Source organism: Psittacula echo, assembly GCF_963264785.1.
Source record: "Psittacula echo genome assembly, chromosome: 4".
Taxonomy (NCBI): Eukaryota; Metazoa; Chordata; class Aves; order Psittaciformes; family Psittacidae; genus Psittacula; species Psittacula echo.
The window spans coordinates 121459099-121471498 of record NC_137738.1 but is presented as its reverse complement, the minus strand read 5'-3'; the positions used below and the strand labels follow the sequence as shown (position 1 = coordinate 121471498).

Here is a 12400-nt window from a genome sequence, read left to right as displayed (position 1 = left end):
CCTCCTCTTCCTCCTCCTCCTCCTCCGCCTCCCTCCGCCGGCGCCGCACCGCGGGCGCGGGCACGGGCAGGCGGCGGCGCGCGCGGGGGTGCGGGTGTGTCACGCACGGCGCGGGGCTGCGCTGCACGGGGCACGAGGCACGGTGCAGGGGCACGAGGTGCAGCACCCCCGGCACCGCGCACCCTGCATGGGGTGTGTGCGTGTGCACGTGATCCGTGTGCACGGTGCATGTACCATGCACACTGCACCATTCATGTTGCACAACACATGGTACACACTGCACGTTGCACAAGACACGATACACGCTGCACACTGCATGTTGCACATGGCATGATACCCACTGCATATTGCACAGTGTGTGTTCCATGATGCACGATGCACAAGGCATGATACACACTGCATACTGCATGTTGCGTGTTGCACATTGCATGGTACGCACTGCACACATTGCACAGTGCGTGTTCCGTGATGCATAAGACATGATACACACTGCACAAGGCATGATACACATTGCACAAGACATGATACACACTGCACAACAGATGATACACACTGCACAAGGCATGACACACACTGCACAAGACGTGATACACACTGCACAACAGATGATACACACTGCACAAGGCATGATACACACTGCACAAGGCATGATACACACTGCACAAGACACGATACACACTGCACAACAGATGATACACACTGCACAAGACACGATACACACTGCACAACAGATGATACACACTGCACAAGGCATGATACACACTGCACAACAGATGATACACACTGCAAAAGACATGATACAAACTGCACAAGGCACGTTTCACATCACACACTGCATGCACGACGCACATTGCATGTTGCACAATATATGCTGCATGTCACACAATGCACATTGCATGTGCACGATGCACACTGTACACTACACGTTGCACGTTACACAATACATGATGCATGCTGCAGACCGCGCAGTGCCTGCTGCAGTAACGCTGCACACTACATGTTGCAGGATGCACGCTGCACAAGCGTGATGGATACACACTGCACACATGGGCACATGGCATGTGCACAATGCACAGCGCACGTTGCTCATTGCACAATGCATGAATCACACCCCGCAGCCCCCCAGCCCTCCGACCCGCACCCAGCCCCACCGCAGGGGGAGCAGGGCAGGCTCACCGGGCAGGGCTCTCCTCCAGCTCCCCGGCACCTTGGCAGCAGCAGCAGTGGCATCACCCACACTGGATGCACTGTCTGAGGTGCCGTGAAGGTCTGGGTGCTCTCTGGAGCTTCTTTAGTGCTCTGGGAGCTTCTAGAAACTCTTCTAAAGCACCTTCAGAAGAGCAGCCCCGCACACCTGCACCTACAGCCGGAGCCCGTCCGCTTCAGCACCCTCACAGCGTGCAGGAGGGTGAAACCCGTGCAGCTGCAGTGCCCCCAGGCAGCTGTGACCCCTCACATCGCTACAGTCACCTCTAAAGCTCAATTCAGCCCCGACCTCCCTTGAAATGTAGGGAAGGAGCCACGGCCGGGATGGGAGTGCTTCAACTGTGAGGGTATGGGAGCTGGGTCCGGCTCCAGCACTGCCTCGGGCAGACACCCGTGAGCCACAGGCATTGTGAAGGTGCTGAGGCGCTGGCCCAGGGTGCCCAGAGAAGCTGTGGCTGCCCCATCCCTGGCAGTGTTCAAGGCCAGGTTGGACACAGGGGCTTGGAGCAAGCTGCTCCGGTGGAAGGGGTCCCTGCCTGTGGCAGGGGTTGGAGCTGGAGGAGCTTTGAGGTCCCTTCAGCCCAAACCAGGCTGGGGTTCTGGGATTGCCAATGGTCAGATCTCAGTGAGGCTCAATCCTTGCCACTGCACAGTGAAAGCTCTCACCCATGTGCTGGTTCCGCCTTTGCCTCCATTACTCTCCGAGCTCCCACAGGGCTGTTTCCGCCATACCTCAGGCGGCCGCGCTGCAGTTCAGGCTCCAGGGGAAGGGTTCCTGGTGAACGTTGTGCATGAAGTGAAAGGATGCAGAAGTCAGGGCATTAAAAACGTGTTTTCTATCCCGCTTCCTCTGTGTCCTGCCCCCGGTGCTCTGGGCACAGGCCGGGTCCCTCCTTGTGTGGGGAAGGAGCTCAGCTGAGGAACTTCACGCAGGAGGGGCACAGAGCTTGGAGGGGGAGAGGCAAAGGCTGAAATTGGCCCTTTCTGACCCATAAATCCGCTCCGGGGCCCTCCTCAGCTAAAGGGGGAAGCAGGAGCCCGGCCTCGGGCAGGCCCGGCCTGAGGAGGGGCCCTTCCCGGTGTCCCCTGCCCTCATAAACCACCGATTGCCTCAGCTATGGGGCAACAGCGGTGCCCACACGCCCCCTTCAGCCCCCATGGACCCAGGGCAGGACGGCAGCAAGAGGCCCCCCGGGCCCTGCTCTCACAGCGGGAGGATGAAGGGGCCGGAGGCGCCGGGGCTGGGCACGTACAAACGGGGCCAACGAGGCCCCGGGACCCGGCTCCACCGCTGAGGGAACCGAAGGCCACGCCCTGGCCACCCCCAAGCCACCGGACTACAACTCCCGGCGTGCCCTGCGCCGCGCGATGCCGTCATCTCCCCGCGACCGCTGCTGTCTCCATGGAGACGCGGGGCCTGCGCCGCCGCGTCCCCCCCGGACCCCCTCCCGGCGCGTCCCCAGCTCCATAGAGCGGGAGGGAGCCGGGGGATGGCGGCTCCGTAGAGCGGGAGGGAGCCGGGGGATGGCGGCCGGCAGCGGGCGCCTCCCCGCCCCACGATGCGGTAACCCAGCTGTAATGCATCCCCCGCCGCCGCCCGCCCGGGTCCTATCCTGCCCGGAGCTGTCCGCATCGCACAGCCCGGGCCCGTGCGCGCACCCCGTGTGCCCCGCGGGCAGGCAGGAGGTAACGGCACCGGGAGCGGCCCCGTGACCAGCACCGGGTCTCGCTGCAGGAACGACCCCAGCGCCCACCCGCAGGTCTGACCGTGCCCGGTAAGTGAACACCGGCCCGGCTGGGGCTGGGCTCGGCTAAGGGTGTCCGTATGGAGCCGCGGGGTGGGAACGGGACCTCCCAGGTCCCGGAGCCATGGATGTGCCATGGGCCCAGCCAGAGGACACAGGGCTGAAGAGCTGCGGGTCCACACTGGGGGAAAAGGGTTTGGAGAAACCAAACCCAGCGCTTCCAGTGCCAGAAGCCGCCATCCAAATGCAAAATCATCCCAAATAACTCCAGGTTCTGATTCCCTTCTCCAGGCAGGACAAAATGGAGCCATTTCATCTCTCTGACCTCGGGCTCCTGACGGAAAACAAAGCCGTTCAAAGGATCCTCTGCCCCATGGCTGCGCAGCTCTGCCACCTCATCCTCGCCCTGGAACGGGAAGATGGGATTTGTCCCAATATAGGGCAGAATGCAGAAACATTGGCCAAAGCCACAGAAGAACTCGCTGCTGCTGCAAGGAGGTGGGTTCGGGGGGTGCTTCCCGGGTAGATTTGGGGCTGGGAAGGAGGAGCAATGGATGGCAAAGAAACGGGAAGAGAGCCTGCCCCTCCTGTCTGCATCCTGCTGGAGAGGTGGGAACATAAAGAGAGAGGGATGGGGAACATGAGAGGGGAATTCCATTGGGAATGGAAAAGGGGAGGTGGGACAGAGCAGGGGTGTGTGCTCGGTTGGGACGTGCTGAGGTACTCACGGGATGGCAAAGGGCTGAGCACAGTGGATTCCGCTCCAGGCTGGCTGAGGAGTCCGGAGATGAGCTGCTGGAGGAGGAGACGCATCCTGCGGCCGAGGCCCTGGTGCTGGCGGGGAGGAAGGTGCTGCTGGCAGCCCACAGGCTCCGGGGGCAGCCCCACAGCCCTGGCCCCAGGGAGGAGCTGGCAGCGGCCGCAAAGGGGGTCCTAATGGAGACAGCAAAGGTAACAGTGAGGGGATGGGGCTGGAGCGAGACGGGGGGTCAAGGTGGGAGTGGGAGGGAACACAGCAAAAGGGACGTGGAGCTGTTGGAGAGGGGCCATGGAGATGCTGCGAGGGCTGGAGCAGCTCTGCTCTGGAGCCAGGCTGAGAGAGCTGGGCTGGGGCAGCCTGGAGAAGAGAAGGCTCCTGAAGGGGAGACCTGAGAGCAGCTCCAGTGCCTAAAGGGGCTGCAGGAAACCTGGAGAGGGGCTTGGGACAAGGGCCTGTAGGGACAGGCCAAGGGGAATGGCTTGAACCTGCCAGAACAGGGGAGACTGAGCTGAGCTCTTAGGCAGAAGCTCTTCCCTGTGAGGGTGCTGAGGCGCTGGCCCAGGGTGCCCAGAGAAGCTGTGGCTGCCCCATCCCTGGCAGTGTTCAAGGCCAGGTTGGACACAGGGGCTTGGAGCAAGCTGCTCCAGTGGAAGGGGTCCCTGCCCGTGGCAGGGGTTGGAGCTGGAGGAGCTTTAAGGTCCCTTCCAACCCAAACCAGGCTGGGATTCTATGATAGGAGCTGTCCTCCACCAGGACAGCACTGGGGCTTGGGGAAGCTCTAGATGGAGCAATGGTGGCTTCCTCACTGGGGGATACCCACTGAGCAAAACACAGCCCTTCCCCTGCCCTTCCCCTGTCCTGCCCTGCGGGGTCTGTGGTGCCACCTCAGCTGCACAAGGGATCAGACACTGAACAGGGACTCCTGAGCCTTTTCCTCTCTGAGCCGTTTTCCTGCTGTTCACTTCCTGGTTAGATCCTTCGGCTGGGAGATGCTGCTGGGGTGAGGAGGATCCTGCAGGCTGCCAGCTGGCTTCTGGAGCGCCTGAGCGTGCTGCAGCGTGCAGGGGACATGCCAGGAGTGCTGGCTGCTTTCCAGGCCTTCTCCGAGGCCCTGCTCCTGCTGAGCAGCCTGGCAGCACAGCACCTCGAGGCACTGGGCGACTGTCCTCGACGGAAGAGCTTGGCTCGAGCCCTGCAGCTCCTGCAGCAGCGTGTCCCGCTGCTCCACGCAGCCAAGGACAGGGATCTCAGACGCTCCCGGGATCAGCAAGTCAGCCGCCCCAAGGACAGCGCTTTCCAGCTGATGGAGAGGACCATCAAGGAGCTCACATCCCTGCTCATCGATGACACAGGCAGCAAGGAGCCACGGGACACAAGCGGGGCCTTCTCCCGGCACGTGCGCAGGCTGCTGGCTCTCCTGTCCCCGCCGGCCCCCCTGCTCCTCTCTGACAGCACCTTCAGTGCTCACATAGGAGCAGTTGTTCTCCACTGCATGCTCCTGGCAGAGGCATCCAGGCCAGATCAGAGGCTGGGCCTGGTCAGACGTTGCTGGGCTCTGCTGCAGCTGAGGAAGAGCATCTGCGGCCTGGGGGGGCAGCAGGAGGGGGGACCAGGGCTGGAGGGGCAATGTCACAGCATGAGGGAGGAGGTGGAGAGCCTGGAGCAGGCGGTGCTCACAGCCACGCTGTGCCAAGTCCTCGACACCTTCCCCCAGGGTAAGGAGCCCCTCAGGCTCTTGGTTGAAGGTGCCCTCAGCCTCGCTGGTCCCGGCTGTTCTCCTGCAGGACAAGGAGGGTTTCTAAAGCAGCTTCAGCCCCTGACTGCTGCCTTCTTCACGCACGCCCAGGGGATGCTCAGAGCAGCAGGCTTTGTCCTGGCTCTGTGCACCAAGCCCCACACTGCGGCAGAAACCCAGGAGCTGGTGCAGCGCCTGAGGAGGCTCCTAGCCCGTGTCCCTGCTCTGCTCACCGCAATGAGCAGCGATGGAGCCCGGGGGAGTGCTGCCGAGCAGCTGCAGTCCCTGTACCTCGCCTGGGCTGGAACAACGCAGAGCCTCCTGCGGTGCTTTGAGGACACAGCCAGCACATGTGAGTTCCTCAAGCTGTCCATCCGGGAGATGGCCAAGGACCGGGAATGCTGTGAACGGGCCCTGGGGAGTCAGGACCCTGAGGGGTTCTCCTGGCACACAACCCACCTCAGCAGCTGGGCTCGGTGGGTGGTGGAAGCCACCACCAGGTACGTGGACAGAGCCCCAGATCCCATCTTCAGGAATGGTTTGCTGGTTTGGGTCGAGCAGCTGGCCACCTCCATCCGTGAGCTGAAAGCAGCTGCAGCCCTTTGTGCAGAGAGACTCTCCTGCCTCCAGACCAGGAATGTCTTTTCCAAGGCAGCGAGCTCCCTGATGGATGCTGCTCAGCGTGTCCAGGATGGGCTGGATGGGTCCAACCACCCAGACATCCTCAGCCCCCTGCGGGAACAAGTGCGAGGCGCTGATGTTACAAAGGGGGCTGAGCTCAGCCCATCTCATGCTAGGCTAAAAGCCGTTATGGATGAGGCTGTGCTGCAGGAAGACTTCTTAACTCATCCATCGTCACGAGCAGGTAACGCACACCCAAGGAAAGGAGCTGCACACCCCGTGATCGCAGCTCTCCTGGCAGCAACAGGAGCCCATGACACGGCCTTGCTCAGTGCTGCTTGCTCTGCCTTGCTCGAGCTCTCCAGCAGCTGTGTGCATGCAGCAAAGGAAGCGCTGCCCCTCGCCGACTGTCCCCACAGGGAGACCCTGGGGCAGTACCAGAACATTGAGCTACTGACACTGCGTGTGATCAGCCTGGCCAGGGAAGCAGCCCCAGAGCAGCACCCTTGTCCAAGTGAACTGCTCCATGCGGCGCTCACGCTCTCAGAAAGGCTCTGTGAGACCAAGGAGTGCCTGGCAGCCGTGGCAGGCCCCTGCTACAGTCTGTCCCAGCAAGTCTTTGCCTTCATCTTGTCTGCTGACTCCCTGCGAGGCAAACAGGCTTTGGATGAGACAATGATGGGCTTAGGGGGAGCGGTTCAGTTCGCAGCAGACATCGTGAGTGTCGCCTGCAGGGAGAGAAGCCCCCTTTCCCCTGATGGCTGGGAGAGCTTCCTGCAGGTCCAAGCCACGTTTTCACGTGCTCAGATGAGCACCAAAGCATTGCTGGAGAAGGCAGCATCCTTTGAGAGCTCCTGCGTGGTGGGCAGGGCCAGCCTGGAGCTGCTCTGTGTGCAGTGGGCTGTGAGCACACACATCCTGCTGGGTGCTGTGGATCAGTTCATAGGCAGGGATGTGCTGCTCCTGGGGCAGCTGAGGAGCGCCGTGAGGAACAAGCTCTGCCCTCAGAGCCTCCTGGCTGCGGTGTCCGAGCGCTCCCTGAGGCTGCAGGAGGCTGCCCGGCTCTCCTCATCCTGCCCTGAGTCCCATGGGCACAGTGAGATCCTAGTGCTCAGGGAGGAGATCCAGGTGCTGATGGAAGCGCTGCTGGAGGCCTCCAGCACCCTCCTGCTCTCCCCACTGCCTAATGCCAGCCTGTGCGTTCGCTGTGAGCTCCTGCAGAGGGACCTGGCCCTCAGGGCCAAGGCGCTGCTGCTCCACCTGGAGAAGGTCAATGCCGAACACTTGCAGGTGATCAGGGACGTTGTTGGACCTGCCCTGACGCCCCTGTCCAAGGAGGAGATGGAAAGGAGCAAAGAGGCCTTTGAAGAGAAGGCAAACAGGCTAATGGCAAATGTCCAGTGGGTCAGAACCACCCTCCACCACGCTCTGGAGGCCAATGTTCAACTGGAGTTGGAGGCAAACCTGCTCTCCATCGCAGAGCACCTCCTGGTCCTCACGTCCAATGCAGTGGGCAGTGCCAGGCAGCTCTTCCAGAGCCACCGGGATGAGGAACATCTCCACCTGGAGAGCATTGTCTGGTGCTGGTCTGCAAAGGCACACTACCTCATCACGCAGCTTCAGGCTGTGCAGGGCATCAGTGGGGATGTTCTGGAGCTCATCAGACACCGCCTGCAGAACACAGGGGACCAGAGCTTCCCAAGGCAACACAACAGCACAGCCAAGCTCTTCCCAGCCCTGGATGCTCTGAGCCACACCAGGTCAGCAGAGACTTGCCCAAGCAGGAGTGGAGGAGCAAGTGGAGCTGCCAGGGAGGCACCTGCAATGGTACAGTAGCTTTTTCCCCACCAGCTCTGGCTGCAGGGTGACAGTCACAGGGCTGGCAGCCAGTCCTGACACTCACACCACGGAGTGCTAAGATAAGTGATGCTGGCAGGGACCTCTGGAGGTCAATGGTCTGGCCCTGTGGTCACCTGCAAAGTCAGATCAGGTTCCTGCTTGTCTCACTGCTGGATATCTGATCTGATGGCACTGCTGCATAAATAACCCATGTCCAAAAGGCTGTTCTGAGGAGCAAGGGCTCTGCCACACGGCCCCTGCCTGCTCCCCTCCCCACCAGCACCCTGTGGGGTACCAGCAACTCCAATCCCCCAGCAGCCACTGCTGGCTCTCAGGAGCTGGCAGAGGCCTCAGTGCCCAACCCAGCTCACTCAGCAAGGGTGTAGAGCACTTCTCAACCACACATTTGGAGATAGCTCCAGGAGATGGTGGCACAGGGAGATGATGGCTCCAGGAGATGGTGGCACAGGGAGATGATGGCTCCAGGAGATGGTGGCACAGGGAGATGATGGCTCCAGGAGATGGTGGCACAGGGAGATGATGGCACAGGGCACATGGATTCGATAGCCCCACTGCAGGAGAAGGGCTGGCTGGGAAGGCAGAGCAGACCAGCAAGGTGGTGGCAGCTCTCCCATCTCCATCCCTCACCAAAACCTGCTTCAGAAACACACAGGCAGAGACTTCTCAGCACCTGCACACCCCAGGCGTGGAACCCATTCAGGTATTGTCTTGACAGCACAACAAGGGTCCTCCCAGCACCTCCGCTGCCAGCAGCCCTGCGAAGCATGAGAGACAAAGCAATCCCATGGGGCAGGGTGGCCCCAGCAAGATGTCCCAGGTCACCAAGGACATGGCAGCAAGGATGCTCCACATGACTCAGTTCCTGAGGAGGAAGGGCCTCATCACAGTAAGGAGCATTTTCCCCCTCCACCCCAGCACCATTCCCCTCCAAGAGCAGGATCAGAGCCAGTGATGGGGCTGCCCAGTGCCCATTGAACCCCCATCTCCCCACATTACCCCACTCATATGAGGGTGGCACCAGCTCTATTCATGCAAAGCACTAGAAATGACTTCTTCTGATTAGATGTGAGCTTGGCATCCAGACCTTTCCCTGTTTGAGACCGTAACTGGGCTTCTGCTCTGGAGCCAGGCTGAGAGAGCTGGGCTGGGGCAGCCTGGAGAAGAGAAGGCTCCTGAAGGGGAGACCTGAGAGCAGCTCCAGTGCCTAAAGGGGCTGCAGGAAACCTGGAGAGGGGCTTGGGACAAGGGCCTGTAGGGACAGGCCAAGGGGAATGGCTTGAACCTGCCAGAACAGGGGAGACTGAGCTGAGCTCTTAGGCAGAAGCTCTTCCCTGTGAGGGTGCTGAGGCACTGGCCCAGGGTGCCCAGAGAAGCTGTGGCTGCCCCATCCCTGGCAGTGTTCAAGGCCAGGTTGGACACAGGGGCTTGGAGCAAGCTGCTCCAGTGGAAGGGGTCCCTGCCTGTGGCAGGGGTTGGAGCTGGAGGAGCTTTAAGGTCCCTTCCAAACCATTCCTTGATGCTATCACCTTCCCTTATCTTGGAGGAAATGGGGACTTTTTTCTCCTTCTCCCACACACACACTTATTTCTCTCCTGTTTCAGAGCAAGGACCAGCTCATTGCCTGCGCGAGGCAGATGGCTCTGGATGGGCAGGAGTTTGTCACGTTTGGCCGTGCTGTGGCCAAGCTCTGCCTGGACAGGAGGTGCTCCATGGAGCTGCTGTGTGCCACCGAGCAGGCCCACACCATCAGCAGCCAGCTCGGCATCGTGGCCAGGTGAGGCACCTCTCCAAGGCTGCTGGGCTCCAGAGGTCCTTGGGGGACCTGGGTCTAGCATTAGAGTTCCCCTTCCTGTTCCTGTAGACAGCCCTTTCCTCCCCCGTTTTCCCTGGAAACCTGCTCTGATAGTGCAGGGAATGATCTGGGTTTGGACCAGGATTAACTGACCACACAGGGGAACACACCGATGTTCTTCTGTGCTTTAAAATGTCTCTGAAGGGTAAAAGCAGTCACTGCAGAGAGCAAATCCTCTTCTGAGCTGCTCGTGAGCAACACACAGAACCTTGTCCAGGCGGTTTCGCACGTCCTGAAGGCAGCTGAGGCAGCGTGTATCAAAGTAAGTTCATGCTGGTGGCACCAGATGGGCTTTGCAAGGTGAGTCCATGCTGGGGGTGGGCTCTCAGAGCCAAGCCTGGTGATGGGGGGCGGGAGCTGCCTGCTGTGGGACCTCTGCTTGCTCCTGTGATCGTATTTCCTGCCTCTGCCTTGTTTCCAAAGCCCACCACGCTTCTTTCCAAGCATCAATAGGCTCTGTCACTGCTACCAACTCTAAAGTCCTGTTAGCTCGTCTGCCTCTTCATTTTTGGGCAGGGGAGCAGCAGCATCTCATTGGAAGCCTGTATTTGGAAATGGTCCATGTTGGTCTTAGCCTTTACGTTGTCTCAAGATGGGCTTTGATCAACACGCCCAAGAGCTTCCCTTGGGTGCCTGATTGATCTGACTGTACACGGTTTGTGAGAGCAGCTCTACCTGAAAGCACTCAGGACCAAGCACAACCAGAGCCTCCTCTGAGGCACTTTTCCATCCTGTGCCCAGTTTCCTGCTTCTCCTGAGCCTTCTGAGTCTTTCTGGAAGAGACACGTGTTGTTAGAGCCCATTGGATGAACATCAGCCAGGTGACAAAGCTCCTCCCGTGCTTAATTACTGTTAAAAGCATTAGATACGCCCATTTCGCACTGATGTGATCCTGAAGGAACCAGCCATGCTTTTATTTTGACTGTCTAGATTACAAAGCCCTTTACAACCTGGCTTTTTCCCTTGGGAAATGTCCCTAAATTGACTCTACTGCATTGCTTTTCTCATTCTGTAAGGAGGTTTTTAAGCACTTTTAAGGCATTAACAGGTAGAGATTCCACACTGGTCCCGCACACATCAATACACTCAGACTTCTACATCATTTAAGGTATTTTAAAGGAGTTCATATACAATACATTAAAGCTTGCACATATTGTGTCTCACAGGGTCTGCGCCAGCCCCCGCCTGACTCTGAGGAAGCAGCAGCAGCTGCTTTTTGCATGCAGTGGAGAAGAAACCTGTTCCTGCACAGAGCCAGAGAGTCCCTCACCTCAGACAGGGATGAACTGGGGCTGCGCAGGACTCGGGCAAAGGCCGAGCCCTCCCTGGTGCCGATGGTGCAAGAACAAGGATCACACAGCAAGGACACCCCCAAGCACCCAAAAGCTGTTAAAGGATGTACAGTTACGGGTGGCCACCTGTGGAAAGAGGAAGGGGCTTGTGCTTCCTTTGGTGACTGAACAGAGAAGAATGATGCCACAACACAGGGCAGGCAGCCTGTGATGAGGTACCTTCACTGTATCACTTTCAGTAGCTGCCAGTTCTGTGTTCTTCAGCACCCAAGATGTGAACAGAAGGAGGTAGGAACACACAGGTAGCAGCACCAGCAGATCTGGCTGGGGGGAATAAGTAGGGACAGGCCAAGGGGAATGGCTTGAACCTGCCAGAACAGGGGAGACTGAGATGAGCTCTTAAGCAGAAGCTCTTCCCTGTGAGGGTGCTGAGGCGCTGGCACAGGGTGCCCAGAGAAGCTGTGGCTGCCCCATCCCTGGCAGTGTTCAAGGCCAGGTTGGACACAGGGGCTTGGAGCAAGCTGCTCCAGTGGAAGGGGTCCCTGCCCGTGGCAGGGGTTGGAGCTGGAGGAGCTTTCAGGTCCTTTCAACACAAACCAGTCTGGGATCCTATGAAGGATTAGGGGTTCTGTGAACAACCCAATTGCTCATCTCCCACCCAAGAAAACCACTGAGCTGGAAGGTCCTTCTCAGGCCCTGATCTTTAGCACTCTACCAACCTGTTTTGCAACCATCCCCTTTTCTTCTCAGGGTAACAATCCTAAATACTGCACAGGAAGGGCAGCCAGAGAGGTAGAGCCCTGCAGCGGGCTCATACACTAAACATGAAGTCAGGAGGGTAACATGCACTACAGAAGCTGGAGGAAAGATGCGCTGAATGAGAAGGAAGCCTAAGGGAGTTAATTCGGGCATCACTGAGATCTGAAACACGAAACAGGAGTGCAATTGTTCTGTCTTTGCAAGAATAAATGGATTTCATTTGCACTACGAAGCATTTGTGTTGAGTCTTTTCATCACAGCAGGGAAATACAAACCAGGCTTTTTATCCTGGGGCAGCAAAGCCCAGGCAGTGACTGAGCAATGCTCAGTCCTCCTGCAGTGCAGGATCAGCCAAGACCAGACACCAACATCTGACTCCTTCCCATCTCCAGGGCTAGCAGGAGTGGGGAGCATCTTCCTGCAAAGAACTGAGACTTTCCTCCCCAAATCCCTCTCAGCTCTGAGTAAAACACTCAATGTATCACCCACCTCATAGCTATGGGCTTCTGGAGTACCCAGGACCAACACCACCAGCTGCTCCTGTTCCTGCTCTCCACTTCCATGCTTCCA

General features: G+C 59.0%; 1 protein-coding gene across 5 annotated transcripts; it reads left to right on the top strand.

Moving 5' to 3' along the window:
* Positions 1–62: 62 nt before the first annotated feature.
* LOC308220592 (uncharacterized protein) lies at positions 63–12396 on the top strand. 5 transcript variants are annotated; one of them, XR_013956714.1, is made up of 9 exons: positions 63–2981; positions 3243–3449; positions 3719–3902; positions 4685–7894; positions 8643–8813; positions 9529–9701; positions 9924–10041; positions 10296–10600; positions 10946–11082. XR_013956714.1 is itself a non-coding variant. In XM_080616713.1 (8 exons), the coding sequence occupies exons 2-8, from the start codon at positions 3253–3255 to the stop codon at positions 11237–11239; spliced, it is 4347 nt and encodes a 1448-aa protein (XP_080472839.1). In that variant the 5' UTR covers positions 63–2981; positions 3243–3252; the 3' UTR covers positions 11240–12396. The 5 variants fall into 5 exon arrangements, 4 of the variants coding, with proteins under 4 accessions (XP_080472839.1, XP_080472838.1, XP_080472841.1 ...); XM_080616713.1 differs by lacking the exon at positions 10296–10600 and having other exon boundaries at positions 10946–12396; XM_080616712.1 differs by lacking the exon at positions 10296–10600 and having other exon boundaries at positions 9924–10079; positions 10946–12396.
* Positions 12397–12400: the final 4 nt, after the last annotated feature.